The sequence below is a fragment of the Phragmites australis genome, chromosome 6 (genome assembly GCF_958298935.1).
Source record: "Phragmites australis chromosome 6, lpPhrAust1.1, whole genome shotgun sequence".
Classification (NCBI taxonomy): Eukaryota; Viridiplantae; Streptophyta; class Magnoliopsida; order Poales; family Poaceae; genus Phragmites; species Phragmites australis.
The window spans coordinates 41,265,838-41,284,567 of record NC_084926.1 but is presented as its reverse complement, the minus strand read 5'-3'; the positions used below and the strand labels follow the sequence as shown (position 1 = coordinate 41,284,567).

At 48.2% G+C, this 18,730-nt stretch overlaps 3 protein-coding genes and 1 pseudogene across 3 annotated transcripts; 2 read left to right on the top strand and 2 right to left on the bottom strand.

Annotated features, from left to right (window-relative positions):
• Window positions 1-1,878: 1,878 nt before the first annotated feature.
• Window positions 1,879-6,639, top strand: LOC133922521 (uncharacterized). The gene is made up of 5 exons (XM_062367885.1): window positions 1,879-2,432; window positions 4,643-4,781; window positions 5,309-5,535; window positions 5,625-5,798; window positions 5,887-6,639. Exons 1-5 carry the CDS (start codon window positions 2,223-2,225, stop codon window positions 5,971-5,973), a joined length of 837 nt encoding a protein of 278 aa, XP_062223869.1. The 5' UTR covers window positions 1,879-2,222; the 3' UTR covers window positions 5,974-6,639.
• A 428-nt stretch (window positions 6,640-7,067) lies between these two features.
• On the bottom strand, window positions 7,068-10,358 carry LOC133923237 (desmethyl-deoxy-podophyllotoxin synthase-like; annotated as a pseudogene).
• A 1,541-nt stretch (window positions 10,359-11,899) lies between these two features.
• LOC133920679 (desmethyl-deoxy-podophyllotoxin synthase-like) lies at window positions 11,900-13,598 on the bottom strand. Its single transcript, XM_062365276.1, has 2 exons — window positions 12,693-13,598; window positions 11,900-12,523 (listed from the first exon to the last, which is right to left on the bottom strand). Exons 1-2 carry the CDS (start codon window positions 13,596-13,598, stop codon window positions 11,900-11,902), a joined length of 1,530 nt encoding a protein of 509 aa, XP_062221260.1.
• Window positions 13,599-16,126: 2,528 nt separating this feature from the next.
• LOC133923236 (desmethyl-deoxy-podophyllotoxin synthase-like) lies at window positions 16,127-17,757 on the top strand. Its single transcript, XM_062368655.1, has 3 exons — window positions 16,127-17,032; window positions 17,131-17,387; window positions 17,442-17,757. Exons 1-3 carry the CDS (start codon window positions 16,127-16,129, stop codon window positions 17,755-17,757), a joined length of 1,479 nt encoding a protein of 492 aa, XP_062224639.1.
• Window positions 17,758-18,730: the final 973 nt, after the last annotated feature.

The following is an 18,730-nucleotide window of genomic DNA, read 5'->3' as shown; positions in this document are numbered from 1 at the left end:
ATGAACAGTGCCTCTGACGTCGAACATTGTAGAAGCGGTATTGTAGCAACAGAACTGTAGCAAATCCGTTAGTTACTGAGCGACATTTTTTCTGTTCACAACACTGTACCATCAAATCTGTTCCGTTCATCTCGAATCAACGGTTAGCAGCTCGTTGAAATCATCTGACTTCACCGGAGGGTGAAGTCAGACAATCTCATTCCCAACAGCAGCGGGATAGAATCCAAGTACCCTACACGCCACGCATAAGCTAAAATTGCCCTAGGCTCTAAGGCCCGTTTGCCTATAAAGTTTCTACAAAATTCTCAAGGTTCAATTATTTCTCAAAATATACTTTTGCTTGGATAACATATGATTTTCGCCAAATTATGACTGCTATTTTCCATGATCCAACAATTTCACGCTTTCTTTAACATCTCGAAATGAGATTTAGCAATTCCCTTAAAAAGCTCTAAATTTTTTTTAATCTAAACCACAGTGCAAAACATCTGGACTAAAGTATCGTTACTCCAGCTTAAGAGTGACGATGGCAGGTCGGTGCCGGATGAAGCGAGAACATAGCCAACTCGAAACCTGAGATATCAAACCCGACATGATCCCGAAATTCTTACCGGGTGTAAAACCACCCACCCCTGACGGGGAACCGAGACTTGATGGTGGATCCGAAACCCAATGATGGTGTGGCTGCTGGTTGTGGGTGAGGGGGAGCCAGGGAGGGGGAGGCACCGTACTAGGGAGAGGGAGGAGCAGTTGCCTCGGACCCGGCCCAAATCAAAGCCTATAGGAAACCCATGGGTGCAGATTAAATTCTAGCCCCAACTCGAATCGATACCCGATTCGATGACCCCATAAGTCAACTTTTACCCCTGAACCTACCTGGTGGGTCTGAAATCCGTTGCCTCTCGATTTACTCGACTTACTCCAGCCCTCTAGTGCCCTACAGTGGCGTTTGGCAAATGGGATATGTGGGGTGGGAAAGGGAAACAATGGTTGGGATAAGTTTTTTCCAATGTTTGGATTATGGGTTTGAGAAAAGAAAAAGGTGTGGGATAGGGATATGGAAGAGTTATATCCCAGCATTCATATCCCGATGGGGGAGGTGAGTTTAGATTGGGAAATGCGAGTGGACGTCAGTTGCCCTCACCGAAGCGCTAGCGAGCAATCTCGCTGCAGTGCATCGCCTTTTCGCTTACCTCTCCAAAGTAGCATTACCCATTCACCTGAATCTGCTCGCGGCTTACAATAGTGCTGGTGCTTGTGGTCAACATCCCAGTAGGTGAGTAGCGCGTCGTCACCAGCAGTGAGGAGGTGGAGCTTGTCGCCGCCGAAGACTGGGTACCGGACGACGCGGGTCTCGGTGGCGTGGGCGCGGAGCAACAGAGGGGCCCCGCTGTGGGTTTGTCAGCGCGGAAGACGCGGACGACGCCCTTCTTGTCGCTGGCGGTGAGGAGGGCGCCGTCGGAGCAGAAGGAGGAGGAGAAGGTGAGGTTGTCGACGACAGAGATCTTGAGGATCGGCTCGAGAGGGTCACCGGAGAAGAGGTGCATGGAGGTAGACCTTACGGTGACGAGGTTCGAGGTGGCGCGACCGATGGTGAGGCCCAAGGTGAGGTCGGTGACAGGGAACTCGACGCCAGAGACAATCTTGGAGAAGCAGAAGACGCACCAGTAGGAGGCCTTCGGCGAGGCATGGCATGCGGCGCCGCGGGACAGGAGGGCTTCGAGGTGTCAGCGGCCATGGCGAGCGGCGATGTCGACAAAGATATTTTTGTCTAATAAAATTCTTATCTCAATCTCAAATATAACTTATTCAAACATAATACAAATCTATAATTTTCATATCTCCATCCTTACCCAACACTTCATATCCCAAACCCATCACCAATCCAAACGCAACTTAAGTAGACATTCCATTCCACCAAAAGAAGCAACCACACCTGCGAAAAACACATCAACCCAACCAACCGATTCCCCATCTCCGAACCGACCGACGCAGGCGTCTCTCCTCCGCCACCGCCCGGCCAACCGGCGCGCGCCGCCTCCGAGTCCCAAACCCGAACCCAAGCGCGAGCCCCATCCCGCCGTGGATCGCCGCGTGAGGTGGGAGTCACCGGCCGGACCCCTTCGGGCCGGATGGTGTTCGGCGCCGGCGGGGGCGAGTAGCGCGAGCGGCGACGAACGGATCGGCGGCGCAGTCACTCAGCGTTGGGGGCGGGGGCCACCATGTCTGCGGTAGTGTGCGGCAAGAGGTCCTCCATCTTCGCCGACGAGCTCATCCCTTCCTCCTCCTCCCCTCCCTCCCCTCCCCAACACCAACACCACCCTTCCAAGAGGTCCCGCTGCTCCCCGGCCCGCGCCTTCGACGACGCCGCGCGGCGGAGGGAGGCTCTCGTCCACCACCTCCTCACCCGCTTTCCTCACATGGATCCCCAGGTTCGTCTCTGTGGTTTGCTTATTTGTTTATTATTTGCGAAATTCTGGTGGGAGTTGGCGTTTGGATGCGGATAGGTGGCTCGGTTCATGGTTTTGGTGAAATTTGTGATATTATGGGGATCAGGTTCTTAGATTCTTTGGCGCTTGGAACAGTAAATCGGATAAGGCTGCTTCTGCTACTATTTTGGTGAACCTAAATAGTATTATTTAGTGTGGGATTGGAGTCTTGGCACATGGAAATTGTACTCTTTTCGCAGGTTATGGTGTTTAAGTGCTGAAAGAGGACTCTATTCCTAATTAGTTAACTTCCCAAGGGATTCTCAAGCGTTTGGACCATTTGATTTCAGGTTGTTGTGTGGCGTTATGATGAGTCATGAGATGATTATATTAATAAAAATGGAGCAAAAATTTTGATGTGTATATGTTCATTTTGTACAGTATGTTTTTCGATCAAAGAAAGGATATTTTGGGCGTTTATCAAGCAATGAAAGTATAGGGGGAATTAACTTTTTTACCACCCTACCGGATGGCTCACTCCAAAATACCATCCTACTGGATTTCATCCCTCAAATATCATCCAGCCCACGCGCCGTCACGCTGGCGCCATCCCCTTCGCGCCGTCCCGTGCCGACTGCTCAGCCGAGAAGCCGCCGTCGAGCTCCCTTCTCTTCGTTGCCGCGCCCGCACCACAGTCCCGACCTCCGCGCGTCGTCGCTCGCCGCCGTCCCACCGTGCGCGCAGACGAGAGGGAGAGGGAGATGGCCGTCCCGCCGTCTCGCCATCTCGCCGCCGTCCTGCCGTGCGCGCAGACAAGAGGGAGAGGGAGATGGACGTCCCACCGTCCCGCCGTGCGCGCAGAGGAGAGGGAGAGGGAGATGGCCGTCCCGCCGTCTCGTCGCTCGCCACCGTCCCGGGAGAGGGAGATGGCTGGGGGAAAAGGTGGTCGGTCGGGAGAGGAGGCGGCGCGCCGGGCTTCTCGAGTTGAGCAAGGCTGCGCGAGCCGGCTGCGCTGGAGTTGCGCACGGCCGAGCAGCGTCGTGTCTGCGCCAGAGTTGCGTGGAACGGGCCAGCGACGCGTCTGCGCGCACGGTGGGACGGCGGGGAGCGGCGGTGTGCAGAGGTCGGGACAGTGGCGCGGGCGCGGCAGCGGAGAAGGGAGCTCGGCGGTGGCTTCTCGGCCGAGCAGCCGGCGCGAAGGGGATGGCGCGGCACGACGTGACGGCACGTGGGCCCGGGTGGTATTTGAGGGATGAAATTTGGTAAGGTGGTATTTTAGAGTGAGCCATCCGGTATGGTGGTAAAAAAGTTAATTCCCCAAAGTATAGTGGATACTGAAATGTGAAGAGTGCAGTACATGCAACTTGTTTCGCCTCTGCTATAGCCAAGCCAGAAATTTCCAGTTTGAGGGTGTGGTGTTAGTTGATCTATGGCAGGATTATCTCTATCTTCATCTAGTTTCTACATTTCGTTTAGTATATCCTGCAAGAACTTTGACGATCTGATTCCTCAGCATTTCTCAGAACATTGCATATTAAGTTAACTAATTAGGAGGTGTTCAGCTTTCAATAGGTATTGAATTAGTTGGTGCCTTGGTGGGTACTGCGTTTATTTGAAAGTCACTTTGGGTTCACAGGTTTCAGGAAGCCTTTTTTGTATCAGTGCTAACTGACATCATTTGTTGTGCAATTAAAATTCTCACTGCATGGTTTTTGAAAATAGTGCTTTCAGTTATATCATATATGAATCCAATGAAACTAGGCATCTAGATCAATATTGTTTGAGATGTCTTGCTACTAACTATAAAGATACAGATAAGTTGCATCATTGCATGTATATGTTTATCGATCACCCTCCTATTTTGGCATAGCAAGCTTCTAGGAGAAACCTGTACATATTTGTGCCAGCTAACAACTGATAATGTCTATGCCTCCTCTCCCACACATGTAAGATTTTCTTATATTGCCTTACTCGTATAGATCTGATGTCTTGTATCCTTATTATGAAACATATTTTTTTGGTTACTTTGTTTGCTATGTGCAGCTGGGTACGTTGTTTTGACCTTACCATTTTAGAGACTGACCATGACTGGATTTTCTACTTGCTGTATAGCTTGTCCTGGTAGGCTGGTAGTGAATAAAGTTGGAGGTATTTATTTAGCTGTATGATGTTGATTTTCATTGGCATGATACTGACTTTCAAAATAATGCCAGTTGCTTGAAAGAGCTCTTGAGGCATCTGGAGATGATTTAGATTCTGCAATAAAGAGTTTGAATGAGCTGCGCCTGGAGTCAGCTGAGGCTTGTGAATCTGAGAATGGCTATCCTTCAGCTCTTAAGTTGTCGGCTGAGGGTACGTTGATTGGATTTAATCTGAAAAACAGTGGCATGCTAAAAATTGTAGCATAGTCGTGCATCTACATGCATTGACCCGATTTGATTACTGGTAAGAATTTGTTAGATTGCTGATGCAACGAATTTCAAGACTTGCTTGATGTTTTCTAACAATGTTGGACAATGCCTCAAGGAGGCATCTTTAATTGTCTTTCCGATATTGCAGTTTATGGCTATTTTCTATCAATCCGGATTTCCCATTGTGAATTGGCAATGTTCCATTCTCTGTGGTTTGTTTGAAGTAGCACTAGCAGTGAATGCATGTACTTTGTCTATGCTAAAGCAAGCTATTAAGCTGTGTCATTCCATTATCAATTGGCCTATTATGTGTATGTTTTTGGGGGTACTACCTAATTTTCTATTGGTTCTAGGAACTAGGATATATATAGGTCAGCAACCAACTTATATTGTTACACCTTCATGAATCGTATCTCTTTTGTGAATGAAATTCTGAATTTTAACTTTACGATTCTCCATCTTGGGCAGGTGCTGTTAGTAATGGCCATTTGGATGTAGTAACTGAAAACCCACCTGCAACTGATAATTGTCAGACTAGTCATCATAGTTCTGAGTGGGTTGAGCTATTTGTCAAAGAGATGATGAGCTCCTCCGACATAGATGATGCACGAGCTCGCACCTCCAGGGCTTTGGAGGTGTTTGAAAAATTCATCATGGAGCGAATAGGGGCCGAAGCAGTGCAGAACTTGCACAGGGTAATATAGCATGCATCACATGCCATTTTGATCTGTAGGACTTGTACCCCTTGGGAAGCTTAAGTGGCTATATTTTTACTTCTTCATAGGAAAATGTGATGCTAAAGGAGCAACTGGCAATCATTCTGCGAGAGAATGCTGTTCTGAAGCGGGGTGTTGCAATACAACATGAGCGCCAACAAGAGTTTGATGTGAAGACTCAGGAGGTTGACAGCCTGAAACAGTTGGTTTTGCAGTATCAGGAGCAGCTAAAAACTCTTGAGGTACTCCCCAGTCCTCATCCCTTATGGTTTTGATCCTTAGATATTTATCCTACAGATAAGGTAAAATGTGAATTGTGGTTCATTGCAGCTAAATAATTATGCACTTAGAGTTCATCTGAAGCAGGCTCAACAGAACAGTTCTATGCCTGGCCATTTTCCGCCTGATGTCTTCTAATAAACCTCAGGGGTTATATCCCTCATACTGAACACCCCAAGATATGAAGTGAGGGATTCACCTTTTGCTACTGTGATAGGTAGACTCAGCACCTTTAGGCCGGGAGCTCAATTGTTGCATATATCACCAATCATCGGGCATATGCAACACAAAGCATCAATGTTAAGGTGTGCCCCAGGAAGTTAAGATGAAATGGCATTTTAGGGTTGGCACTGCACTCGGTGCTTAGTGCTTACTTGTAACGTTGGTTTTGTGGGTTTCAAATATTTTCCACAGCACTACGTAACTGTGGAAATGTAGAGCAAGGGAGTGATGTTGCTACTGTGATAGGTAGACTAAGACACCTTTAGGTCGAGAGCTCAAATGTTGAATATATCACCTATTCATCGGACATGCAACAATAAAGTGTCAATGTTAAGGTGCAGAAATTCTGTGCTCCAGGAAGAATTAAGATGAAACGACATGTTAGGGTTGGGGGTGCTCTCGGTGCTTAGTGCTTACTGCCTGCCTGTAACACGGTTGTGTGGGTTTGAATTGTAAGAGCAGATATATTGTAAAATGGTGCAATACAAAGAATCAAACGACATGGTGAAATATTTATATTTTCCACATGTTGACATTGACAAAGAATGTTGATCAGTTAGAAATATTTGTTCTTTTTTGAAATATATCTGCATCCAAAGCTCTTGTTTGGACAGTGGTTACGTTGAGTATGAATGTTCTGATCGAACCACCGTCGTTGGTAAATTTGTTTTCGTGTTTGTTCGTTGAATGCCTAGACAATTTGGAATCAGGATGGTCGCTTCTCACCGTAGCTCGTTGCCTCTGCTAGATTCCTGCATCTGACCACCAACCAGTTCAGCTCACAAGCTCAAGGTCACAGGCATCCTCGCAGCGGAAGCGGTTAGTCTGACGTAACTGCACACGTAATTGTACGAAGTGACTTCGTCATTGATACGCAAGGTATCCACTGAGTTGGCACTTGTGTCAGCGGCCACTGCCTTCGCAGCTGACAAAGCACAACAATTTTACCTCGAACCGGTTAGATATTTTATTGACTATACTAGTACCTTCCAACCAGGTTACTCATAAAGCTACACGCATGGCACGACCGGGCGCAGGTACAGATCGTTCTTCCTGAGGACCACCACGCCCGTCTCCTCCTCCATGTCCATGTCGCCAGGCGTCACCCCGGCGGGGAGCTCCCAGTCGAAGTGGTAGAGCACCGCGGCCAGCGCGAGCTCCACGATGGCCTGCGCGAACGCCATGCCGGGGGCACATCCTCCGCCCCGCCCCGAGCGGTATGAACTCCAAGTCCGTGCCCCTGAGGTCGACCGCGCCGTTCTCGAAGCGCTCCGGCTTGAACGTCTCCGCGTCTCCCCAGTGCCGACCGCCCAGGCGTTCACGAGCGCGTTGGCGCCCTTGGGCACGTCGTACCCGAGGACCCTGCATGACTCTCCACACTCCCTTATGAGCATTGGCGCCGCGGGGTGCAGCCTCAGGGTCTCCTTGATGACCAGCTTCAGGTAGTTTAGGCCGGGCAAGTCGTCCTCGGTCACGATCGACCTCCCTTGGAGCTTGTCGCGCATGCAGCTCGGCTGAAGCCTTTTGCAAAATTCTCGGGTTCCTCACCAACTCCGACATGGCCCATTGGAGCGTCGCCGTCGGCGTCTCGGTTCCGGCAAGAAATAGATCCTAGCAGATGACAGATTGATCAACACTGGAAAATTAGACTGACTAATTAAGAAGGCACCAAGAATGAAGCAGAAGGAAGTGGCAATGGGGCATACAGACAAGGATGATATCTTTGACGCCTCCCATGGTAAGAGGGATCTCGTAACCCCCTTCCTTCTGTATCATCAGCAGCACGTCTAAGATGTCCTCCTCATCGTCGTACATGGCCGACCTCCGTTCTTGGTGCTGCCTGATTGCGCAGTCCATGAGCTCTAACATCATGAGGTGGTTCGCCTCCGCTCGCCGCACCGTGCCTCTGACGAGGTTGGCAAGCCTCGATGACGGAAACAGGTCGCCAAGGGTGAACCCTAGGAGGAGCTTGCTCACCTCGGCCACTCCCTCCGGTACTCCTCCCGCATTTCACTATGTGAAAATAGACAAATGAGATACTATATAAGTAATGTGTTGTTATATGATCCATCGCTTATAATAAAAATAACAGATCATAGTTGTAACACGTCACTAATAACGAGTCGTTATTAGTAACGGGTCATTCTAAACGAGTAATTAGTGACAGATGAAAATTTGATTTGTCAGCAATCAGTGATGGATCATCCTAAACCAATTATTGTTGACTGGTCAAGTTTTGATTTATCATTAATAACAAACTCATCAATAATGGGTCTCCTAGACCAATTATTAGTGATGAGTAAGTTATAACCGTCATTAATGACAATATTCACAAATATGTGGCTCAATTTCAGTAATAAGATAGTTACGATCAATCACTTATATATTCTACTGTCCTATATGACATAACTTGATACAACACTAGTCTACTAGTATATTAATATCAGAATAACGTAAGGGTCACAAACTCTAAGTATTATCGAGTTAGAAGATCTATATTTCAAATTGAAAGTGTATTAAAAAAACAAGTTAAAAGTATTTGATTTTTAATTTGTCATGTGTTTAGTTTTAAATTAAAAAATGGTTAATGGGTAGCTTTGAAAGTGCTTTGAATTCATCTAGAAGAAATAAATCTCAAGTTAAAAGTGTTAATTTTTTGTTGGATTTGCTTTTCATATCTTGCTTGAAGTGAAATATTTTGGTTTCAAAGTGAAATATTTTTTATTTTTGTTTTATTTATCTTATTTTTTTCTCACTTTAGCAGCACTAGAATAGGAATCATTGTATATTTTTGTTTAAGTTTGATGTAAGGGTGACGGTTATGGATATAAATACGCGTTCCGAAAATGGTGCAGAAACTTCTGAGGGCGAGAGCTCAATCTTTCAGGCCATTTTTGGCATAAAAAATTACTGAACCTGACGAAGTGGGAGAGAAACGGGTGTAATTTTTCTGTAGATGTCCGTAGAATAAAAAAATATCGAATTTAGAGTTCATATATAAAAGTTATGTCTGTTTTAACGAAGACACTCTGGGTCAACTAGTTTATATATCTATTGTACAATGAACATTACTGACGGGTCATAACTGGGACTCGTCACTTATGACTTCGGCAAAAATATTAAAAAGATATTTATTCGTGGTAAAGCTACTATAAGCGCGAGAGTAGGTCGCGAGTTTGATTTTCATGAAATGCAAAGTATGAAAACAGTGTAAAAAATTGCAAGGGATATGTGATGAGCGGTGATGACACCGAGTTGGATTGGCTTAGTTAAAAAAATATTTTTTAATTTTTTCTATAAAAACACAAAAATATTAATCAGTCATAAGTAGATCATATCACTTATAACGGGTAATAAATGATTGATCAAAATTATAACTTTTATTAATAACTCATCTAATTAGTGATACATCTTAATCCATCGTTATAACTAATTATCAATAACACTCGAGACGATGGATACGAAACCTGCCACTTACGACATTTTTTCACATAGTGCCTAGAACCAGTCGCCGACAATGGCGCGCACAGTGGCGTCCGTTACCAGCACGGCGTCGCGCTCGCTGACGTTCACGGCCTCGCCCGCCGCCGAGTCGCTGCGACGGCGGCGAGGAGGCGCGCGACCTCCTCCTCCCGCACGCGGCAGAATGACCGCACGCTACGCGCGCTGAGCAGCTCCGCGTTGTATATCTTGCGGAGCTGCCGCCAGTGTGCACCGTAGGGCGCGGACGCGAGCCTCGCGCCGTCGGCCACACGCATCGTGGGGCTCCGCGGCCGGGACGCGAAGCTGACGTCCTGCGTCCTGAGGATCTCGCGGGCCGCGGCGGGGGACGACGCGACCACGTACGGCTCCTCCCCGAGCTTGAGGTACACGAGGGGCGCGTCGTGCCGGCGCGCGAGGTCGGCCATTGCGCGGTGCGCGTGCGGCTTGCCGAGGAGGTGGTGGAGGCTGCCGATGGCTGGCAGCCGCCACGGCCTGGGGGGAAGCCTCTGGCCGGCGTGGGGAGGAGGACAGCCAAGAAGAGCCGCAAGTAGAAGGTGACTTGCTCTTGCTCCATGGTGATCATGGCGCTCGTGCAGGAGAGCTATATAGAGACACTTGTGGGAAGAAACAAAGCAGATTTTGATTGATTCTGGACTCTGAAGTGAGCAATTTCCACTTTATGTTCAGTAGTGAACTTTACTGTTGTCATCAGTTTCTGGACTTTTTCTATAAAGCTCCACACACAAAGCTTTTGCTAAAAAAAGAAGGCGTCATCAGTTTTTCTGGTGTAAACTAGAGAGGTTGTGTCACACTGTCATCCGTTACAAAGCGAGTGAACGCAAAGCAACAAAAGAGGAAGATTTAATTCACGGGAAGCATTTAGGTGTATGTATCTGGACCAGTATGTTGCAGTGGATTAGTAAGCGAGAACACAGAAAAGGCATGCAGGTTTTTTGGTCCTGCTGTTACTGATTTCCACTGTAACTTCAATAGGCATTAGTCAAAATTATGAAAATATTGTTGTAAAGAAAATACAAGTGTATTTCGTTAAAAGGATTTGAGAGATTACTTAGAGGTTTGCTACATACAAATCTTAAGAGTTGGCCATATCCATCACTATTTTATGATTTATCCTTTCCAATTTGGTGTTTAATCATAGTTTCTTTTTTTTGCTAGATGTTTTTTCTTTTCACCTTATTCAATGTTTATCTATACTCCTTTAAAACGGATGAGTTATGACAGATTCAAATGATTTTTATCATACATCTTACACGATCAAACGATCCACAATCAAAATTGATCCCTGTCTCCTCTCCTCTCAATTGTTTGAAAACCTCCAATCAATATGGAACCTACAATTAATAAGCGCTATCAACATTAAAAAAAATATTAATACACCATTATCTACTTTCATGTATATCAAATAACTAGAATCAATAATCTATATTTTCTATAATAATTAGATATATAATGTAAAAGTTATGCATGAGTTTGTGATATTTATCGTCCACGAGTTTAATCACATGACTCAAATTTGTATTTGGACCCTACTAATTAAGGAACGTAATCAAATTCCTTGATCATCTCCCCTAGCCAATAACTAATCACCTCTCATGCCTCACATGATCGCATCCAACTCTTAGCCCGCTTCGTCACACATGCTGCGTGCCGGAAGTTAGCTCGACCTCATATTTTTTCATTTATGTGTCATTTTCTTTCTCTGTGCAAATATGAGAATGTTTTCGCTATCTTAAGTTGAGAAGTTTTAGGATACATCATCCGCTTTTGTTTTTCAATTATTTTTTCTCGTGAATTTTTTGGCCATGTCACAACATTATTAATTCAACGTGCGTGTAACACATGCGTTATTTCTAGTGGTTTATAATATGAGAGTTGCTATTTCTCAAATGCTTGAAAATACTACTTATTTTTCAACCACGAAACCTATGCCACCGAATTGGACTTCATATAGTGAGGGTTACGTACAAGCTTCTATATTGTGAGAAGCTTTAGGATGCATTCTCGGTTTTTTTAATTATTTTTAAAAAATATTTTTAGCTCCTGTCATAAATGATTCAACGTGTGTATAACAGGTGCGTGATTGCTAGTGGTTTATAATACGAGAGTTGCTATTTCTCAAGTGCTTAAAAATACTACTTATTTTTCAACCACGAATCCTACGCCACCGAATTGGACTTCATATATAGTGAGGGTTACAAGCTTCTATATTGTGCGAATTCAGCTATAACAAGACTCATGTCCTCATATTTCCTTACATAATACACTCATAATTAGATATAAGATAACTACATAAGAACTCAAATTGCACATAAATAATAGGCAAATATTAAAGGAGCTATTATGTGGATTGGAGCGGCACGCGGACGATGCAGCGCAGAAGCAGGTCATTCTTCCTCCGAACAGTGATGCCCATCTCCTCAGTCATGTCCAACTCACTCGGCTTCAACCCGTCTGCGAGCTTCCAGTCGAAATGGTATAGCAGGGCTGCGAGTGCAAGCTCTATGTTCGACTGCGCAAACATCATTCCTGGGCATATTCTCCTCCCTGCACCGAACGGTATGTACTCGAAGTCCATGCCCTTGAAGTCGATCGCACCAGATTCAAACCGCTCCGGCTTGAACTCCTCAGCATCATCCCAATATTTAGGATCCCTGCTGATCGCCCATGCGTTCACGAACACCGTGGTGCCCTTTGGCACATCATACCCAAGTATCTTGCATGACTCCCTGGACTCTCTTGGGACAAGTAGTGGTGCCGCCGGATGCAACCTCAATGTTTCCTTGATGACGAGCTTGAGATACTTCATCTGGGCCAAGTCATCCTCGGTTACTTTCGGTTTCCCTTTTAGATTATCGCGCAGTTCTGCTTGTGCTCTCTTCATCGCATTCGGGTATCTCATAAGCTCAGCCATGGCCCATTGTAGTGTCGTTGCTGATGTCTCGCTTCCGGCGCTGAATAGATCCTACATAATACGGAATAAATTGATGTTTTCTCACTGAGAAGATTAATACGAGAGTGGTTGATTTCGACCAGATATATAAGAGAGCAACAAATTCATTGAGGAGGGAGCAGAAAGAATGAAAACAAATAAACATTTACAACCTTGTTTGAAGCTACTTGTTTGCACTTACAAGGATAACGGCTTTGATGATTCCCATGGTGAGAGGCACGTCGAGGGCACCTTCCTTCTGAATTCTCAAGAGCACGCCCACCAGATCCTCCTCCTCCTCGACAGTGCCGTTCGCCGCCGCCGCCGCGGCTCTCCGCTCCTCGTGCTGCTTGATGGCGCAGTCCATGAGCTCAAAGTTCTTCAGGTGGTTCGCGTGCGCTCGCCGTGCCGTGCCGCTGAGGAAGTTCACCAACCGCGACGACGGGAACAGGTCGCCGAGGCTGAACCCCGATACGAGCTTGAGCCCCTCCTCAAGCGAGACCAAGAACTCGTCCCGCCTGTTGAACCTGTCCCCGATCATGGCGCGCACAGCCGAGTCGGCGATGAGCACGGCGATCCTCTCGCTCACGTTCACGGCTTCCCCTGGCGGCGTCGCGGCGATGGCGGCGACGAGGCGCGAGACCTCGTCCTCCCGGACGTGGCGGAACGACTGGACGCGGCGGGCGCTGAGCAGCTCCAGGATGCTGATCTTCCGGAGCTGCCGCCACAGGTCGCCGTAGGGCGCGAACACCAGACCCTGCCCGTCCTCCATCATGATCTTGATGGTCGGGCTCCACGGCCGCGTGGCGAAGGTGACGTCGTGCGTCCGCATGACCTCGCGCGCGGCGTCCGGGGACGTGGCCACCACGACGGGCACCTCGCCGAGCTTGAGGTACATGAGGGGCGCGTCCAGCCGGCTCGCGAGGTTGGCAAACGTGCGGTGGACGAGCGGGTTTCCCATGAGGTGGTGAAGGCTGCCGATCACCGGCAGCCTCCACGGGCCGGGCGGCAGCCTAACGCCGTCGCCGTCGCGTTTCTTGAGCAGCCTGAGGAGCAGGAGAGGGAGCAAGAGAGCCACGAAGAGGCAGAGGTACGTCGCTTGCTCCATGAACACTGGCGCGCGTCTAGCTAGCTGAAGCACGAAGATGCACTGGTGGTGAATTAATGGACGAGCCAAGGCAAGTGATCGACTCGCGCCGGCCGGCCAGGTGCCAGTGTATAAAGAGGTTTGATCCGAGCACACAAGATGACAGCAGGTGCGTAGAAACAAAGTAGACCTAGCTTTCAGAGTGGGGTACATCGTACATGGCTGTGCACTATATTTCCCGATTTCCACTGTATGTTAATGGTCGGCAGCTCGGCATTGCCGTCGCCCACACGACGATACCACTTTGGCGTTGCAGCCATGCGTGCATCATGTCATCGAGCTGCAGGCGACGCAACCGAGGAGCCGTGCGCTCACCGCGCAGTGGCCAGGCGCATGACGAGTCGATATCATCACAAATTTGCTCATTTACATCACGTGGAATACTGGAAAGAACGGAACCGGCAAATCTTTCAGAACATTTCGAGGCAGCTAATACGAGGTTGCAAACCTTACGATAGAGAACCAACCTTAGACGTCTTGTTTTAGGTCTATAAGAGAGACAGTCTTTAGGTCTGTTGCATTCTCAGACCTCTCAATCGGGTCGGCGGATGGGCCGTGGCTGGCTCTTTCATTTTTCTTTCTTGTGCACACTGTAAGCATTCTAGTAATTAAGGTAGAACTCCTGTCATTCCCGGAAAAAAAAATCTAGTCGCGTTTTCTGCGGTCCGTCACGTTACAGCCGGCGTCACATTGTGTGTACGTAGTAGCGTTGCCGTGGGTGGTTTTGCACGGATTTTGCTATCGACGTACAGGTGCAGCCGTGCATGCAGATGCTACGGGCTCACGCTGCGATGACGAGCACCGTATATAACTCGATCCATGCGAGGACGTCGTCGTCGACGCCGCTTTACCATGGCCGGCCGGCGCCAGCTGCGCGCACGCCGCTCGGCCGGCCGGCGGCTGGCTCGTCCCCATTCGACGGCGACCCCAGACGCCGCCCCGCGAAACGTGCCCGGTCTTCGAGGCTATTTTGGCAAGGAGGTATCGACATGGAAGGCAGCTTTCCAACTGGGAGAAGCGGTCGACATAGTCTATGCATGTCTTGTACAGCGACGGCGTCGATCAAGGCACAATCGGACCCTAAGCTGAAGGTGTACCTCGTATCTTATTATTCGTTATCTTGTAATGATCCCGGAACAAACAGCTTACAACGGAGGATCCGAGTTCATCCGACACTCTCCTTGGACATATCGAAGATTCGAAGGCCGTCGAAATATATATATATATACCGTCTTGTCGTCATGGCACTGATGGACGTGCAAGCTACGTTCATGCAAGTTTCCGTCCATTTTTACGTCTCAATTTGTAGCTTCACTACTACATGACTACAATAGAGGATGCATGTGTGCTAACTATATTGGAGTGCAAGATTGTAGATCGACGACAAACGGTGCTCCTTACCCCATTGAGCTCACCCCTTCAACCCAACAAAATCTTGCACCAACTTGTAGTAATCTGTACAACCAAACCAATCAAGCAGCCACAGCGGTCCCATGCAACTAATTAACCACACACAACCGAAGAATCATGTATAAAAGGTCTTCTCCGCGCCATTCATGCGCAAATCACACATATAATTCAGCAACAAGGAGAATTCATCATGTGTTTGACCTACTGGAACCTCAAGACATGGTTAACACAATTTTAATAGTTGTGGGCTACTTCTTATTCACGCCTATAGTGATCTTTGAGTAAGATAATGCTCACAAACATATTACAAGGATCATTGCTAATTCTGGATCCGCCCTTGAGAGGGAGGGAGGGAGGGAGGGAGGGAGGGTGCGGAGACAGTGATATGGTGATGGTGGGGGAAGACAACTTCGTACGGGAGTGTGGATATATAAATTATCTCGTTCGTTCATCACTCTTATCTGATATCTATCAATCTGTTGATTCTCTTATTTACTATATAATTTTTTACTTACCCTTTCAATATAAATCTTAACATAAATAAATAATCATGACAATTCATACATCCGCAAGAGCTAGTAAAATTTTCCTCTCCGTGGTGGTGCCACCAGCCACCGGATGGGATGGCAGGTGACAGGAGGAGGCGGTGGGGAGGGTCTGCAGCGGGTGGGGGGTCGCGCGGGCTGCTGATTAGGAATATTATCCAGCGGTTTAGAGACAAGTGACTGGCATCCGACCAAATTTCAGTGGTTTGAGAGCAAATCATTCCCTTTTCTTTTAAGTTGTCTAATTTAATTCATCTTCTTAATAGAAAATAATCGAAGATTAATCATGATGCATGGACGGCCTTATATAATCATCACATAGAACAATGCACGCGCGGTATCCCTCGATGTTTTGTATTAGTCGCGATGGAAAGTACGAGACGTCCACAGGCTTGGCGCCAAACGAGCTGCTTACAATGGAAACATTTTTTTAATCTTTCGTGCTCTCGTTATATATGCTCCGTCCAAACTTATTCATATGCACACGCCATTCCAAGGATCTTTCCGTTGAGTTCTTGGCTAGCCATTGATGACATGGAGCAGCTCGGGTACTCCATGTGGCTCTTCTTGGCTCTCCTCCTCCCTCTCGTGCTTCTCAAGCTGAAGAAGCGTGACAACAATGGCCTGAGGCTGCCGCCAGGCCCGTGGCAGCTACCGGTCATCGGCAGCCTCCACCACCTCCTCCGCAGCCCCCTCGCCCACCGCGCCATGGCCGACATCGCGCGCCGGCTCGATGCGCCCCTCATCTACCTCAGGCTCGGGGAGGTCCCCGTGGTCGTCGCGTCATCCCCGGACGCGGCTCGCGAGTTCATGAAGACGCACGACGTCAACTTCGCCACGCGCCCGTGGAACTCCACGATTAGGATCATGATGGCCGACGGGGAAGGGCTGGTGTTCGCGCGCTACGGCGCCCTGTGGCGGCAGCTCCGCAAGATCAGCATCCTGGAGCTGCTGAGTGCCCGCCGCGTCCAGTCGTTCCGTCACGTCCGGGAGGAGGAGGTCGCCCGCGCTGTCGCCGCCATCGCGGCGTCCCAGCCTGGCGAGGCCGTGAACGTCAGCGAGAGGATCGCCGTGCTCATCACGGACTCGGCGGTGCGCACCATGATGGGCGACCGGTTCGAGAGGCGGGAGGAGTTCCTTGAAAACCTCGCGGAGGGGATAAAGATCACCACGGGGTTCAGCCTCGGCGACCTGTTCCCGTCGTCGAGGCTTGCAAGCCTCATCGGTGGCACGGCGCGTCTGGCGGAGGCGAACCACCGTAAGCAATCCAAGCTGATGGACTGCGCCATCAGGCAGCACGAGAAGCGGAGGGCAGCCATGGCCGCGGCCGCAGACGGCACCTTGCAGGAGGAGGACCTAGTGGACGTGCTCTTGAGGATACATAACCAAGGTGGCCTCGAGGTGCCGCTGACCATGGGAATCATCAGGGCCGTCGTCCTTGTAAGTAACTCTTGCATGTCTGTGTACGTTTCTTCTTTTCCTGTACGTGGTTCTCGATCATGAGTTCATAGAAATGCGTCTTCTTGTTACACATATAGGACCTTTTCGGGGCCGGCAGCGAGACATCGGCGAATACGCTCCAATGGGCCATGTCCGAGCTCATGAGAAACCCAAGGGTGATGCACAGGGCACAGGCCGAGGTACGTGACAAGCTCCAAGGGCAGCCAACGGTAAACGAAGACGACCTGGTCGACCTCAAGTACATAAAGCACGTCATCAAAGAGACCCTAAGGATGCATCCAGTGGTACCGTTGCTCCTCCCAAGGGAGTGCCAGGAGTCATGTAAGGTCATGGGGTACGATGTTCCAAAGGGCACTACTGTGTTTGTGAATGTCTGGGCGATCAACAGGGATCCAAAGTTCTGGGACGATGCTGCGACGTTCAAACCGGAGCGGTTTGAGGCTGGCACAGTTGATTTCAAGGGCACGGACTTCGAATTCACGCCGTTCGGGGCGGGGCGGAGGATGTGCCCCGGCATGGCGTTTGCGCAGGCCAGCATGGAGCTCGTACTCGCTGCCCTCCTGTACCACTTCGACTGGGAGCTCCCCGGCGGGCTGCCGCCGAGCGAGCTAGACATGACGGAGGAGATGGGCATCACCATCCGGAGGAAGCATGATCTTTACCTGCATCCAGTTGTTCGTGTGCCCCTGCAAGCTGCGCCCTAGCCGCTTCACACATTTCTGCGGGCCCACAGTGCTGACATGGAAGATGTCAGATGCACTATGTGCAAGTCTGGAGGACTTGACTAGTACTCCCTCCATTTCAAAACAAGTTGCGTCGTTGTCGAAATTACACTTCAGCCCTTAATTTCTCCCATAAAATACTGTTCACGGTAATACCACTTTCGTATCATAAATTCCACATGTTGGATCTTGAAATTTGTTTGTGTTTTGTAACAAGAAACGGGGGAGGACATCTTTATATGCAACCCTCTGTCTTTTTTCCACTGCCAAAAAGTGAAGGTTTCTATAAGAAGCAAACAAGAAAATGTTTGAACTTCCACAGTACAGTGAGAGGTTCAAAACTCAGTTCATGCCACTGCAAAGCCCAGCTCTAGGCTTGTGCTGCTGGGTTTGGATGGAATGCGAGGAGAGTTTTTTATTTTTATATTTTTTAATTAAATATTTAAATAAACAGACTCTTGGTGGCAAGATTTACAGAAATAGGCGTCTACCGCCTTCAGAGAGCGGTAAGGATGGCCACGGCCCCTTACCGTCTTCTCAAAGGGTGGGTGGGGCCCCCGCTGTCCTAACCGCCCTCTCAGAGGGTGTATAGGTTTAGCCCCTCCCTAGCTTTGGTGAAATTTGTTTGTTTTTTTTAATTTAACGTTTGTATAGCTCAATTTAAAAAATAGTGCACATTCGTTCGGTGAAAAATATTTGAAATTGATATGTTGCAAATTTTGGATCAAACGGTCAAAAAGTGGCCAATATGGCATCATGGAGTAGTGATATTTTGGAAATTGTGGATCATTGTAAATTTGTCGATATTTGTTTATGTATTTGATGTAAAATTGTATCAATAATTTTTCAGTGATGTATTGTTGGGATGATACAAAATCTAATTTTATGAACAATTATAGATGTGAAGCATTCTTAGCATATTACCCAGGATGGAGGTTACAAACGCCGACAAACA

Bases quoted from the DNA above. Each gene is read 5' to 3' on its own strand.
- LOC133923236 (XM_062368655.1), top strand. From the start codon at position 16,127: ATGGAGCAGCTCGGGTACTCCATGTGGCTCTTCTTGGCTCTCCTCCTC. The intron at 17,033-17,130 runs GTAAGTAACTCT...TTACACATATAG, and splicing joins TCATCAGGGCCGTCGTCCTT to GACCTTTTCGGGGCCGGCAG. The intron at 17,388-17,441 runs GTACGATGTTCC...GGCGATCAACAG, and splicing joins GAGTCATGTAAGGTCATGGG to GGATCCAAAGTTCTGGGACG.
- LOC133920679 (XM_062365276.1), bottom strand. From the start codon at position 13,598: ATGGAGCAAGCGACGTACCTCTGCCTCTTCGTGGCTCTCTTGCTCCCT. The intron at 12,524-12,692 runs GTAAGTGCAAAC...CGTATTATGTAG, and splicing joins TCATCAAAGCCGTTATCCTT to GATCTATTCAGCGCCGGAAG.
- LOC133922521 (XM_062367885.1), top strand. From the start codon at position 2,223: ATGTCTGCGGTAGTGTGCGGCAAGAGGTCCTCCATCTTCGCCGACGAG. The intron at 5,536-5,624 runs GTAATATAGCAT...ACTTCTTCATAG, and splicing joins CAGTGCAGAACTTGCACAGG to GAAAATGTGATGCTAAAGGA. The intron at 5,799-5,886 runs GTACTCCCCAGT...GGTTCATTGCAG, and splicing joins AGCAGCTAAAAACTCTTGAG to CTAAATAATTATGCACTTAG.